We start from the raw sequence: 12,990 nt of genomic DNA, 5'->3' as shown, positions 1-12,990 counted from the left end.
TTATTTTTTAAATCACCCTGTTTTTTATTAACAAACACAGATCTAAATTAGGTCTAAATTTAAATACTTAATATAAAACGCCACTAACCCCACTTGCACAGAATTATACGGAGCAAAACAAAAATGTTATTATTCTGAATTTTATTCCAGCACTGTAAATATGTGGAAAAAAGAAAGCTCCCAAGGCTTGAGAGTAATCATGTGCAAAGAGTCGCACTTAGCCTGTCGCTAGGCTTTACAATAGCACAGTAACACAAATTACTCCCAACGGGAGGCTGGGACGCTGGAGCTCTTCTCTGTAATCGACACGAAGAAAGCGCTACAGAAATTAATCACAAACCCTGTGACGGGGTCTCGAGTCTTTGTCCCCGGGAACTTAATGGCGTGGCTTTTCTCAGCCGGCTCCATCACCGCGGTGCAGATCGGTGCTATCTCGGTGCTCTCTGATGGCTCTGTCTGATGGTGGGACTGACTTTATCATGGCCCATTTGTTTGACTGAAGAGGGGATCCATAATGGAATTTTCCTCTAGGTCAGAGAAAAGTCAGAGGTATGCGGAGCCAATGCTGGTTACTGCCCCTGCATGCATGCTGGTGGCCTTATTGTGTCTCAGTATTATTTAGGATAATGTGTTGAATCTCATTTACCACTCTCCTTGAGAGAAATATAACAGCATCAAATCTTCAATAAAGAAGTCTGCTGCAGTGAGCATTTGAATTCTAGCACATATTCATCAGCTTACTAGTTCTGCAGTTACTCAGATTTGAAGCTGTTGATGAGATTGGAATGAGCACGGGATGCTTTAGGATCTCTTGCAACCCGTTCTTTCACATTGTACAGGTAAATGCATTTTGATTTAGCAAAGTGTTAGAGGAAACTAACGTTACTTTGAACTCTCTCTCTCTCCATCTGGCCCTCTCTCTATGGGTATGTATAGATACAGTACACACACACACACACACACACACACGCTCAGTTGAATGAGCAAATACAAAAAACTGAAATTGAAAGAACAAAAAAATCTGACCTTTTTAGTTGTCTATGTCTGATACATGGCTCTCTATCTGAAAAAGAAAACAAAGTTGAATCATTAGTTAATTACAAATAAAATGACTAAATTCCTACATTATTACAGTTTATAATTCAAAAAATGATTGTACATTTGTGCAGAGTAAAGTCTGGAACTTCTATGCTAACTGTTAAGCAGTTCAGCAAAGGCGTTTTCTGTGAAACAAAACTCAAAATGTGTAGATGACTTTATCCATGTTGACTTTGGCTTTGACAGAGAAAACATGAAAATGATCTGAAATGATCAAAGATCACTAGCGACTGCCATCAGCAACTACAAATAGGCCCCCACTGGCATTAATTTTCTCTCTTTCAGATCTGCTTGTAAATGGATGATAATGTAAAAAGCTCAGTCACTTTGGGTGGGAGAGAAGCCCTTGTAGCACTCATTTTTATAGTTTTGTTCTTGCTGAATATGTAAGGGTGTAATTTTGAGTGCAATCTGAGCTGTTAATATAATATGCCTACTCTCCTACCCACCCAAGTGAATCACCCTTCCTCCATTTCTCTCTCCCTCTCTCTCTCTCTCACACACACACACACACACTTACTATCTTTCTTTCTTATTTTACCTGTCTATTTCCCCTCTCTTTGCACCTGATACTGATTCTTCCTTGGGTTGCCAGTTCATGCAAATCCACCAACTTTCATCAGTGACTGCCTCATACCACCTTTTGTTATAGATACAGAAATCTGTCACCATATACAGGCAAGTCAAGAAGAGGAGCTGTCAGCTGCTTTGCCAGAAGGGGCCATGCACAATGCTGTAACATGTAGGCAAATAATATATGTGTCTGCTGTCTCCAGATCACCAGATCGTTGCTGCCTTCGTCGTCGTAGTCATCCTCCCCTCCATCGGTCATCTCCCCGGCCTCTGGCTCCAGCGTCCCCTCCCCCGCCTCCTCGCCCGAATTCTCCGCCGCCTCTGACACCGACTCGTGGTGGGATTCATAGCTGTCCTCATACTTCCTCTGTGCCTCTGAACACGGAGAAGACAGACAGACAGAGAGGGACCGCACGCGTAGGGGTGGTAGAGACGGAGGGAGAGAGGGACAGAGAGGTGGGAAGAGAGGGAGAGAGAGAACTAATGAAATTCACAGAATTGTTTCATCACAATGACACCTCCTGATGACACGCATGACACTGACTAATTTGTAGACAAAGCCGAAAGTTAAGCTCAAAGCATTTCTTTCCTCTGCGCTTTGGTCTATTAATCTAACACCTCTAAATAAAGCTCTAAATCTCTTCACATCTCTCCATCTACAGCGCCTGTTGACAGGCCTTCACGCTCTTTTATTCAGCTGCCTGAATCTTATCTCATTACATTTCCAGGAAGACTGATGACTTGGTACGCTTTTTATTTCCCTCCCCCCCAGCACCACCGTCCTTCTCCTGAAGGTTCCTTCTTACCGGCCTCTGCTCTCTGCTGCCTCTCGATCCTCTCCAGCCGGACCAGCAGGGAGTCTATCTTCGCTTTGATCTGTGTCAGCTCTCGTTTGATGGTCTGGAGCTGGTCCGTTTTCACTGCAGACAGACACAGTCCGAAAGGGAACGCTGATTAAATTGTATTGCTACCAGTTTCAGTTCTTTTTTTTAACCAGTTCACTGGTTAGAATGTCTTCCCTGACCCAGGCAGACAGGGGTCGAAGGGGTGCTATTTGCTTTTTAAGTCACTCTGGATAAGAGTGTTTGCTCAATGAGAAGATGTAAGTGTAAAAAAGGTTTCATATAGAGTGACACAATCTGAGCTAACCTTCCCACTCCTGAAAGAACAACAGTAGCAGCTATCATCGTTTTATCATTGAGTCCGCGCTCGCTGTTGGTGTCACCCCTATCCGTTCAAAACTAATTTCCTGCCTTCACTTCACATCCTAATTTATACCTCAGCGGGAGACTTGGGCAAAACTTCACCCTGCAGGCTTCAACTGAGAAACTTTAAAGGCTTAATATCGGACCCCACTGTTTGTTATCAGCCTCGGATTAGCGTACAAACAACTGCTTATCGTCTGCCGAGAAAAAAAAAAAAAGCCAGAAAAAGTGCTTTGTCACCAACTGGTTTTCATCATTAGCTGAGAATGGCATGAGGCAACAGAGTGAACGGCGTCCTGAGAAGCCGTGGAGGAGCGCGTAATAGTTCATTAGCCGCGTTCCTCAAATGACGGAGGGGGTTTTTTCCCTCAAGGATGCGAGGATTGCACCAAATTAGCCGGGTGGTAAAAGGGATGAAAGCGCGCCCCTGAGTCCCCGTCGCACGGAGAGCGCGTCGAGATTTATGACACGGGAGTCTCTGTGGGAAATCGTTGTCGTAGCCGCGGCGGCCCGTTCGGTCTATTCCTGGAACGCAGCTGCGGGTGACTCTGAGCTCAGCTCAAACCCCAGAATTAAAAAGACCTGAGCACCACTTCAGCGGATCACAATTCTGTTCAGCGCTGCTTAATTCTGGGCCGGAATTTTGATGACTGATGCTTAGAATACCATGCTCCCCGCAAAAAGCGCTGGATATTCAAAAGGAGTGAGAAGCCACTCTTCTAGAATATGTGCCATTTTGCTTATTCATTTCAAACATATGCGCAGACGCAGATCAAAGGTGTTCAAAATGTTGATGAGCCAAAAATGCGTTCAACTTTAATGTCATTTCAGCACGGTATAAAATATGGAAAGGTCAGTTTTATCAGTGAGCGCATGAGTCAGTGAGCTGAATTTATATCAGTCCATTACTCAGCATCTCTCTCTTTCGTCTTTTTTTTTGCTTTCTTTCTCTCACTTTATTTCTCTCTTTCTCTCTCTCTCGTTAGCTGTGTCAGACATAAACATACAGTGAGTGATGACATAACTTAAGCAAATGGACATGTTTCATGTTTAGTGTGTGTGTGTCATGTATCCATACTGTCTCTTTCACATCGTCCAGGTGTCCAGGTGTCCAGGTGTCCAGGTCCATGTCATTCAATCAGACAGTCAGGCAGTTCCATCATTTAGCCAACAAAATGTTGCTCCTTTTGTGTGCTTGGTGCATTTCCATGGAAACAAGGGGCACCATGACAAAATATGAATCATGTCTGCACTAGTCATTATTTTCCTGCCATTTTTGTTTTAATGACAGATTTTAATGACAGTCTGTTCATTTAAAAATACTCTGAATTTCATTTTGTGGCTGGAGTATACTGTGATGACACACATTTATGGCTCTTGAGCTGAATCACGTATGTGTTGTCAGTCTGTTGATGAAACTCGAACAAAAAACACGTAAAGTCCACAAGATAAGGCCGCTATGCTAAAATCTAGAAACATACAGACGTGAACTACGAAGGGAGGGGCTTGAACCTACATTTGAGTCCGGAGGATGAGGAGCTGGAGAGAGGCGGCCTGGAGGAGGAAGAAGAGGATGTCTTGACGGGAAAGGACGTCTTCCCCCTGCGTGTGGACGGGACAGCGACCCGCGAGCGCTTGATTGGGATCACGGGTTGGGGAGGGGGCGCCACCCGCCCATGATAGTCAAACAGCCTGGAGAGAAGAGGAGGAGCAGGACACAGGAACGTGACTCCCCCTGCTCAGACAACCCTCCCTGAGAGACCGTGACTCCCCCTGTTCAGACAACCATCCCTGAGAGACCATGACTCCCCCTGCTCAGACAACCCTCCCTGAGAGACCGTGACTCCCCCTGCTCAGACAACCCTCCCTGAGAGACCGTGACTCCCCCTGCTCAGACAACCCTCCCTGAGAGGAGAAAACAGACCATGACTCACCCTGTTCAGAAAATCCTGCCTTAGAACAGAACACAGGCCTGTGCCAGCTTCTGTGCATCTTAACGGACACGTTTGCCATGCCACCTTTAGACGTGTACTTCACATTCAGACTTGAAGTGTTATTTTTTCTTGAACTAGAACAGATAATAAGCACAGGAACCCCACAGTATTTAGCTGGACATACCTAGCACTTACAAAATAAATGGTTACGCTGCATATGGCTGTGCTGACAGAACCGTGCAACCATGCGAAGATGCATTTAAAATGGTTCCTGCCCAGGAATAAATTGGTTTATTAAATTAATTACTTCTATTAATTGTTTAAATTAATTCATTAATTAAAGTCTGGCGGAAATGCCGCCGTAGTATAAAGTAGAGGCAAAAGTCGCAGGTTTTCGGTCATTAATATTCCTCGGTTCTTCACTCCGTCTCCGAGCAGCGCAGCGATCCGTCTCTCTCACACTGGGATTATTACTCTGAGAGGTTTACTTTCAAGGAAGCGGCATTAAAAAACAATCTCCGAAAGAAGAAAGAAGACAAACTCGTAAAAATGTCAGAATGAGACAGCCGCTCCTGCCCTGCCAAGCCTCGTTCCACGGCTCACAACCCCGCTGACATTTAGCGAATATCTCGGGAGATGAAGGCGCCAGATCATCGCCATGTGCATTACGGAGGAAAAATGCGCTTTTTCTTTTCTTAAAACATCAATTTATCAACACACTCTGTTCCCTGACTCCAGACAAATGTGTTCATTCACTTTGTTAGTGTATTTCCATTTTAAGTTCAAGGCTCGTGAGCTGCTCGGTGATACAAAAAGAGAATATATGATTTAGGCTTAGAATTTTAGAATTTATGATCTATATCTCAGTGTTCATCTGTCAATATAGACCATCGACTTCCATGGTTCACTACAGATCTGAACCAAATGTTCTGGCACCATACAAAGCGTACCTCTGATCTGAAGGTTTAATTGGCTCGCAGTGTGCTTGCCGAGCGACTGTAGGTAATCAGCTTCTGAAGAGTGATTTTATTCCTTCAATTTTCTTTTCATATGTGTGATGAGATAATTTTGTCTTTCACCACTTTGAAAGTGAATTCCCTTGTTTACCAAAGGGAAGATAACGAAGTGAAGTAATTATATGCTGCAGACAAATGTTGATTTCTGTGCCCCAAGTTAGAACACAATCCACAGCCCAACCTAGCCCAACTGTCATATCAATTCTTTTTTCACAGATCTTGTCGGTAGAACACTGGCAGCATCAGGGATAGATTAAACAAGACACACATACAACATTACTTCATAAATATTGCACAAACATAATTGTACAATTTCTCCTTATCCATACCATATCACATCAGCATATATTTTTCATTTTATGTAACTCATTTAATGTACAGTTCCATGGTGGTCTGGTAAGTTTCTCTAGCTGAGCGCACTTAATAAATAAACACATACACATAACCCAGAAAAAATAATAACAAAAATATATTTCTAACTTTTTTTGCACTCAATGAAATTTATATTAATCCTCCACCTCACTCCACTGTTTGAAAGACAAACATACAAAATTACAAAATTAAGGTTGCTTCTACACAGAGGTGATACTTCAGAGCCCTAGATAAACTAAAGAACATGAATTATGCTGACTTGCATAAGGTCTTTTGTTAGTTTTAACACCAGAAACAAGTATGGGCAGAGCTTCCCGATGTCCACTCCACAAACAATATCTGGTCAATGAGGAAAAAGTGTGAGTGACGCAAGCCCCACCTCACACCTCACCTACTGACTCAGTAGTGGACCTCTTCTGAGGACACCTCTGTGGCCGAAGTCAAAGAGGAGAGAAAAGCTTCCCACGGGTCTGTGCAGACTTACCGACTGTAGAAGTCATCCCGGTAGTAATCATAGTCAAACTCGTAACCGCTGTGGGAATGAAAGCAAAATAAACATGACATGAGCCACGGAACTGCGCCATTTTCACACCACATGTAATTACCTGGTACCTGGGTCACAGTCTGGAAGGTTTTATCAACCTCTCTTTAAAACAGTAATGCTGCAATAACTAGGAGAGAATCTGAAGCAGTGCATTGTGGGCCATGATTAGTTCAATCAGATGGTATAGTGTTTGGCTGGAATGAACTACAGCAGATATCTCAGCCCTTTAGAATCAGGGGTGAGTAGCCCTGAAGACACTGGCCATTGAGGACTAGAATTGATGAGTCTCGTTTTGGAAATGCACACCATGGTTGACCTTTGACCCTCTGAGGCCTTTGACCATAGTCTACTCAGTCTTGTCCAAATAACTCTGGCACAACAACCAGACAGTTGCAACAGTATGAAACTTGCAAGAGATCTGTACATATATAGATGAATAAAATGCATTACCCTTCAAAAAAAAGATGTTCAAAATTTGTTTGTTTGACAGTCTCAAGTTGCTCTTTCCAAACTACTGAGTTATATAACACAGATATTTTGTATTTTGCCTTCTGTTATTGTGATGGAAATGGGAGTTTTAAATGGATTTATCCACTGTCCTTTGTAGTGAAAAATAAATGGAGCGTGACAATGATTTACATTTTGAGAGGGGAAAAAAAGAGACACAGAGGGACGTACTCAAAAAAGTCAACACCAAAAAGGGAGATCACAGACTGAAGAAAAACACATACTCAGAGAACGGAACCAGGCAGAAAAACAGCAGACAAATGGGTATTTTGGACGAATGTAGGCCCAGCATAAAGGGCACTGTCTGAGTCACCCCGGACTCGCCAAACTAAATATCAATGGAAATGAGCCGACAGTAATGAGTAAAGTAGAGAGATATAAAAATATCAGGCTCTGCAGACTGGATCTCACCTGTATATGGAGGAGAGAGGCCGCTTTGGTCCCGCTTTAGGCCTGTACGGTCTGGGTTCCCCAGCCATGTTGATGTCTGGAAAAACAGTGATTTTAAATGTCAAAAAAAAAAACAGAGGGAATGTTTTGTTAGATGTATGTAAGAATTTGCCTTACAAAGGCCTCTCGCTTGGTGACTGCTTGGCGTGACTAATATAACATTGCTTTTATCCTGAAAACCCATCTCGGCCCTCTCCTCCCTGTGGGGGGAAAAAATCATCATTCCTTATTTTCATGTTTGGCATTTTCATCATTCTTGCATCATTATCTTCTTCTTCAGTTAGATTGAACCCCCTACAGGTATTAGATCTTAGCCTGAATTTCTTTTTGTTCTTTGTTGTAATTTTGTGACTTTTTAATAAACCTTGTTTATCTGAGAAATAACACATCACTGTTTATCTCTAACAAGATAATTACTGATCCACCCACCAGCTAATTTGAAGGTGTAAGACAACAGTTATTATCAGACAATCTAAAAAAATAACCATTTTAATCTGTTTAATATCATTTCAGGACACAGTTTGTTGAGATGTATGCGGTGTTCAAGGGCCAGACTGCTGTGCAAGATATTGCATGCAAACCTTGTAGGGTGTTGATAGTTTCTGTATCCTCAAAAGCATTTATAACTTGTGTAACTTTATTTACCAGATGGATAAGACTGTGTACTGTGTCGTGTGGTGCTCATCCGAAAGATATCAAAACAACCCCTGCAGGTTAGACCCAATCTTATCAAAGCCAGAGCAAAACCCAAAATGCTTAACTTTATAGCTGAGTGCGACATACAGCAAATGACATCAGAGCTATGGATTCTGGAACTGAAGTGTTCCGGATCCAAGCTGCCTGTGCATTACATCAGACCTTCGGTGCAAGGAAACAGAAATGAAATCTTAAAAAGAGAGAAAATGTCAGACTCTTAAAGATAGATTTTTATTTCATAAGCAGTCATCCATCCCCATCCGGGCTAACAGCTGTTGCACCCCCAGTGCCTCGCAGACCCCAGAGGACGGAGCGTCTCCGTCTTCTGTCTCGCTCACGCCCGTCTCTATAAGGTCCTTCTTCAGGGATATTCAAGGTCGTCTCTCTGTCACCATTTTCAGAGCTGTCATGAACGGAGCGGGATGACAGCAGACGGGTCTGTCGGAGGGACGCGATGTGCCACCGTTGATCCGGTCGCTGGAAACGCTTCCTCGATTCCTTGCACATTCACAACGTCTGCACACATACTCATCTCTCCGGTTTGCATTTCATTCTTTTTAAAATTTACATAAAAACGAATTATTATTGTGACAAAATGGCCAAAAGGAAATCTTAATTCTACCTGAATTACAAACTTGTTCCATAAGACAAGCCAATTCCGGACTGCTAAATTGCATTGCAAATTTTTTGTTGCTCCATTGGATGACTCTTTAATAGTGACATATTGCCTTAAAATGAATACAAACAAAATGGTAAACTTGGCAGTCATTTTAAATCCTATAATAATCTCCAAACATTTCAAACTTGAAGAAGATACCCAATCTTCAGACTCATGGACCGAAAGAAATAGCTACAGTCAATTTTCCATTTGTAGTGTGCACAAAAATCATAACATACAGGTATAATATACTGTAAACAAATGACTCGAAATGGTAATGACCGCCTGGGTGATTCTGCATCAGTACATGAGGCTGAAACACTAATCACACCAGTGTGAATGTGCGAAAGGGTTAAGCTGCCCAAACGTGCGAGATCAGGGTCACTGTGTTTGTGTGGCTTCATCTGATCTGTCACGGTCGGGAATCTCTGCCAATACCATTGTCAAGGTTCACTGACTCTGACTCTGTGAGTTGCATGTAAAACTAAACCACACATCAAACAGTACTACGCAAACAGCAGGAACAGATTAAAAAAACCTAGACAAACACAAAGAACGTTCCGGTTCCACGCTTAAAGGTAGGACAGCAGCCAGTGCGAACATTTTTGTTTCCTATCACTTATCTTGGAGATATTCCAGTACTGACTTTCGGTTCAGACAAGGCAAGTTCAAAAATACACGCACATACATCCAGATATGTTTTAATTATGGATACTGCCGTCTACAGAGACTTCCTCACATACGTGATCTGCATGCTATGTGTGTAGTCCTGTGGGTCAATACCACATGCTGTGTATAGATTACAAATAAAAAGTAATGCTCTCGGCAATAAATTTTTCTGCTACTGCAACAGCCACATGAGGCTTATTTGCTGTTAACAACTGCATTAAGAATCTTGCCACAAACTAATAAAATAAACATCAACAAGATTCAGCACAGCTGTCAATTCGAACCTCTACACTGGGTTCTTAACTAGAGCTTGTAGTGCCCAAACTATGTAACGTTACATTGCAGTTTTTATTCCTGCTACCTCAGTACATCAGTAAAAGGCAGATAAGCACTGTTTGCACAGACAGCATTTTGCTGTGGTCTGTTGTGATGGATGGGTGGATGGATGGATACCTGGCACTCTGACACTGTCAGGCCAAATTGTCAACAAGCCCTGGCAGGAGTGCTTGCTACTCAACAGCAGAAGCATTCATTACATACACTGAGGTCAAGCCAATCACAGTGCCCCATAAACAGGTAGGTGGAGTAACTTCATGGGGAAATGTCAACATGCTACTTCATCTGCAGCAGACAAACAAATCACTTTTAAATGAAGCTCTCTCATGGGAACAATTTTCCAGAAGTCAGTTTGAGTTTCCTTTTGTCCTGCACTGTCTTGAAATAGTACCAGCCCTCTATGCTGCCAACCATTTTACTGGCAAAGAATGAGGCAGTTGGTGTTTAACCCATCCTCCAACACAGACACAAACACCCGTCCAATGCTTTGAAATAGGAAAAGAAAAAAAAGCCACTGTTTTCAAGGGCCACCTACAGGTTGCCTTCCACAGGTTCTGAGAAGATAAATGTCACTCTCCATGGTGCTGAAAAGGAGGGTGGCATAACCTAGAGGATAACACACACAAATACACACACACACACACACACACACACACACACACACAAACACCTGTTCAAACACAGATTTGAAATGTCTCACTTAATCAGCCTTTTCATATTTCTTGCCAGACAGATGAAAAAATGAAAAAAAAAAAAAATGCAACCTACAGCAACCCACAGTACATGCTCTCCTCATGCACCACGGCATCATTCACGCAGCATGGCATCATAGCTGTACGCTGTCAGACACAATCAACAACAACAAACAGGACGGAAAACTCGCACATGTCTGCTTCTTGTCAAAACCTGTCCGCTGGGTCCCTGATACATTAATTAAGCAGGGCTGTCACTGCCAGTCATCCCCTCGGACTGAGAGTTAAATCGAATTACAGCCCAGACTATTTTCAGGGGGGAAAAAGTCACCGCTAACACACAGATGTTCTGCATACAAATTTCCAGATTCCTCATCACCAGACAGTGCCATCATTTTTTTTTTTTATCCTCACCAATGCTCCTTTCATCTATTCCACAAGGTGGCATTAATGTGGTGAGCCATTCACTTTCTTTGAAGACAATAGGTCTGTGCATCATCATTAATTCAACAATATAATAAATTATGAAAAGCAGCTGACAGCACTCTGAAGTCTCTGTGGTCAGTGTTTCCAGATAACAGTGCAATTGGCTTTCCCGAGCTCCGTTCATTCGAAAGGCTCTGCTCAAGCGTCCTAAACAACAGACGATGGAGCGATAATCCTGATAACGTCCCTCTGTCATTACAGGGATGTCAGGAGAAAGTTATGAGGCAGCTGGAGTAGTTTCTATGAAACTACTAAATTTAACATTTCTGGTGAATAATAAGGATTAAAGAAGCAGTCCTTTTTATGCTTGTAAATTCTTCATTTATGAACTGTTCATAAGGGACTGATTGTCTTTTGAGGAAACTGGGTAAAAAGATATATATATATTTTTGCAGGCAAAAATGCTGATACTCTGGTTCTTAAACAGAAGACGCTAATTTCAATGTCACTTCCTATGATAAGTTTGCATATAAGCTCTTGGCAACAAACGGCAGCAGAACTCAGAGCTCTGCTCCTTCCATAGCAGCCAATTCAGAGCAAAGATTTGTTTAATAACAGGCAAATTCATCAGGGTGCCGATTACTGCTGGAGAGAGCAGCAGGAGAGCTCCATTTCATTTTTCCTTTCGCAGTTTGAGATGTCCCTCTCGGTTCTTTCCGCTGATACAGTGAACACTTTGTTCAGCCGAGCCGGGCACGTCTGTGCCCGTTCCCGCGGCATGACGCGTTCCTGCCACCTCCGTCTCCGCTTTGATCCGGGGTAGGATTCGATCTCTTCCCCGCGCGGCTCGGAATGGCTTGTTTACCGATGTGAACGAGCCCGCGAGGAGGATCCTGATGCCCGCGGGCGTTTCGCGCACCTGCTACCCGTCTCTGAATGACAAGTGCTTGCTGTTGCTGACGTTACCTTGTTTACCTGCCAAACAGACATCTTACAGCCCGCGGTTTGCATGTTTTCAGGGTTTAGCCAATAGTGACAGACAACAAAACCCACTCCTATCAGCTCAATTTATTCACTCAAAAGCATCAAACCAGCAGTGACAGTGAAAAGTCAGTGCCCTGAATGAATTACCCCACCAGTAAACGAAACCCCTAATTATCAGCTATTCATTACAGATTTAACAGTGAGGCCTGTTGAGATTAAGAACTTTCTTCCAGGAATTCAACAGCGCTGTCTTTCCTTGGGACTGGTACCCATGACTTTATGGTTCAGAGTCAAATTCTCTAATCAATGCGGAATATGCTATCCCACGCATGGAACGTCTGTGGCCAAAAAGGTTAAAGGTAGTACACCCACATGCCAGTTCAAATGTCAGGAAATGGATTTCCCAGATTGTTTTCTTTGTTTCTAAGTTGTTTGTTAAACTCATTGTATTATTATAAAGTTACTATTAAACACACTCTCAGGTGTTTATAGATTAGTCCCACCTGTAATTTGATAGTATTCATAGATGCACACGCTTTCCTTACTTATGAGTACAGAGCCTGTTTATTGAGTGGGTTGAAATTTCCCAGAATAACATGCTTTCTGAGCCAATCGTTCTTTGTGGCTCCAGCACAGTGCTCGTCCATCTCTGCTGATAGCAAAACGTAAAACTCCATTGCCACACTGCGCTTACTCCTCTAAGATATGAATGACCGCACCACGCTATTAAAACATGCAGCTTTCATGCACCATGAGATCTTTTCCTCTCCCTCCCTCACCTTTCTGCACCTCCCTCTTCCAGGCCTTCTCCTCCGTACTCCTTCAGCCCT

General features: G+C 42.9%; 1 protein-coding gene across 2 annotated transcripts in view; it reads right to left on the bottom strand.

Moving 5' to 3' along the window:
- LOC118771155 (RNA-binding Raly-like protein) overlaps positions 1-12,990 on the bottom strand; it is a 68,518-nt gene that overhangs the window by 1,838 nt on the left and 53,690 nt on the right. For both annotated transcript variants that reach the window (XM_036519049.1, XM_036519050.1), the window contains 6 exons: positions 7,661-7,736; positions 6,683-6,730; positions 4,393-4,568; positions 2,478-2,591; positions 1,880-2,046; positions 1,027-1,063 (listed from right to left, as the gene is read on the bottom strand). In XM_036519049.1, the coding sequence (XP_036374942.1) occupies positions 1,031-1,063; positions 1,880-2,046; positions 2,478-2,591; positions 4,393-4,568; positions 6,683-6,730; positions 7,661-7,736 (614 nt within the window). In that variant the 3' untranslated portion in view covers positions 1,027-1,030. The remainder of the gene's footprint in view (positions 1-1,026; positions 1,064-1,879; positions 2,047-2,477; positions 2,592-4,392; positions 4,569-6,682; positions 6,731-7,660; positions 7,737-12,990) is intronic.

This window comes from Megalops cyprinoides, chromosome 24 (assembly GCF_013368585.1).
Source record: "Megalops cyprinoides isolate fMegCyp1 chromosome 24, fMegCyp1.pri, whole genome shotgun sequence".
NCBI lineage: Eukaryota > Metazoa > Chordata > Actinopteri > Elopiformes > Megalopidae > Megalops > Megalops cyprinoides.
Note: the sequence above shows the minus strand (reverse complement) of the source record. Positions and strands in the feature narration are given on the sequence as shown.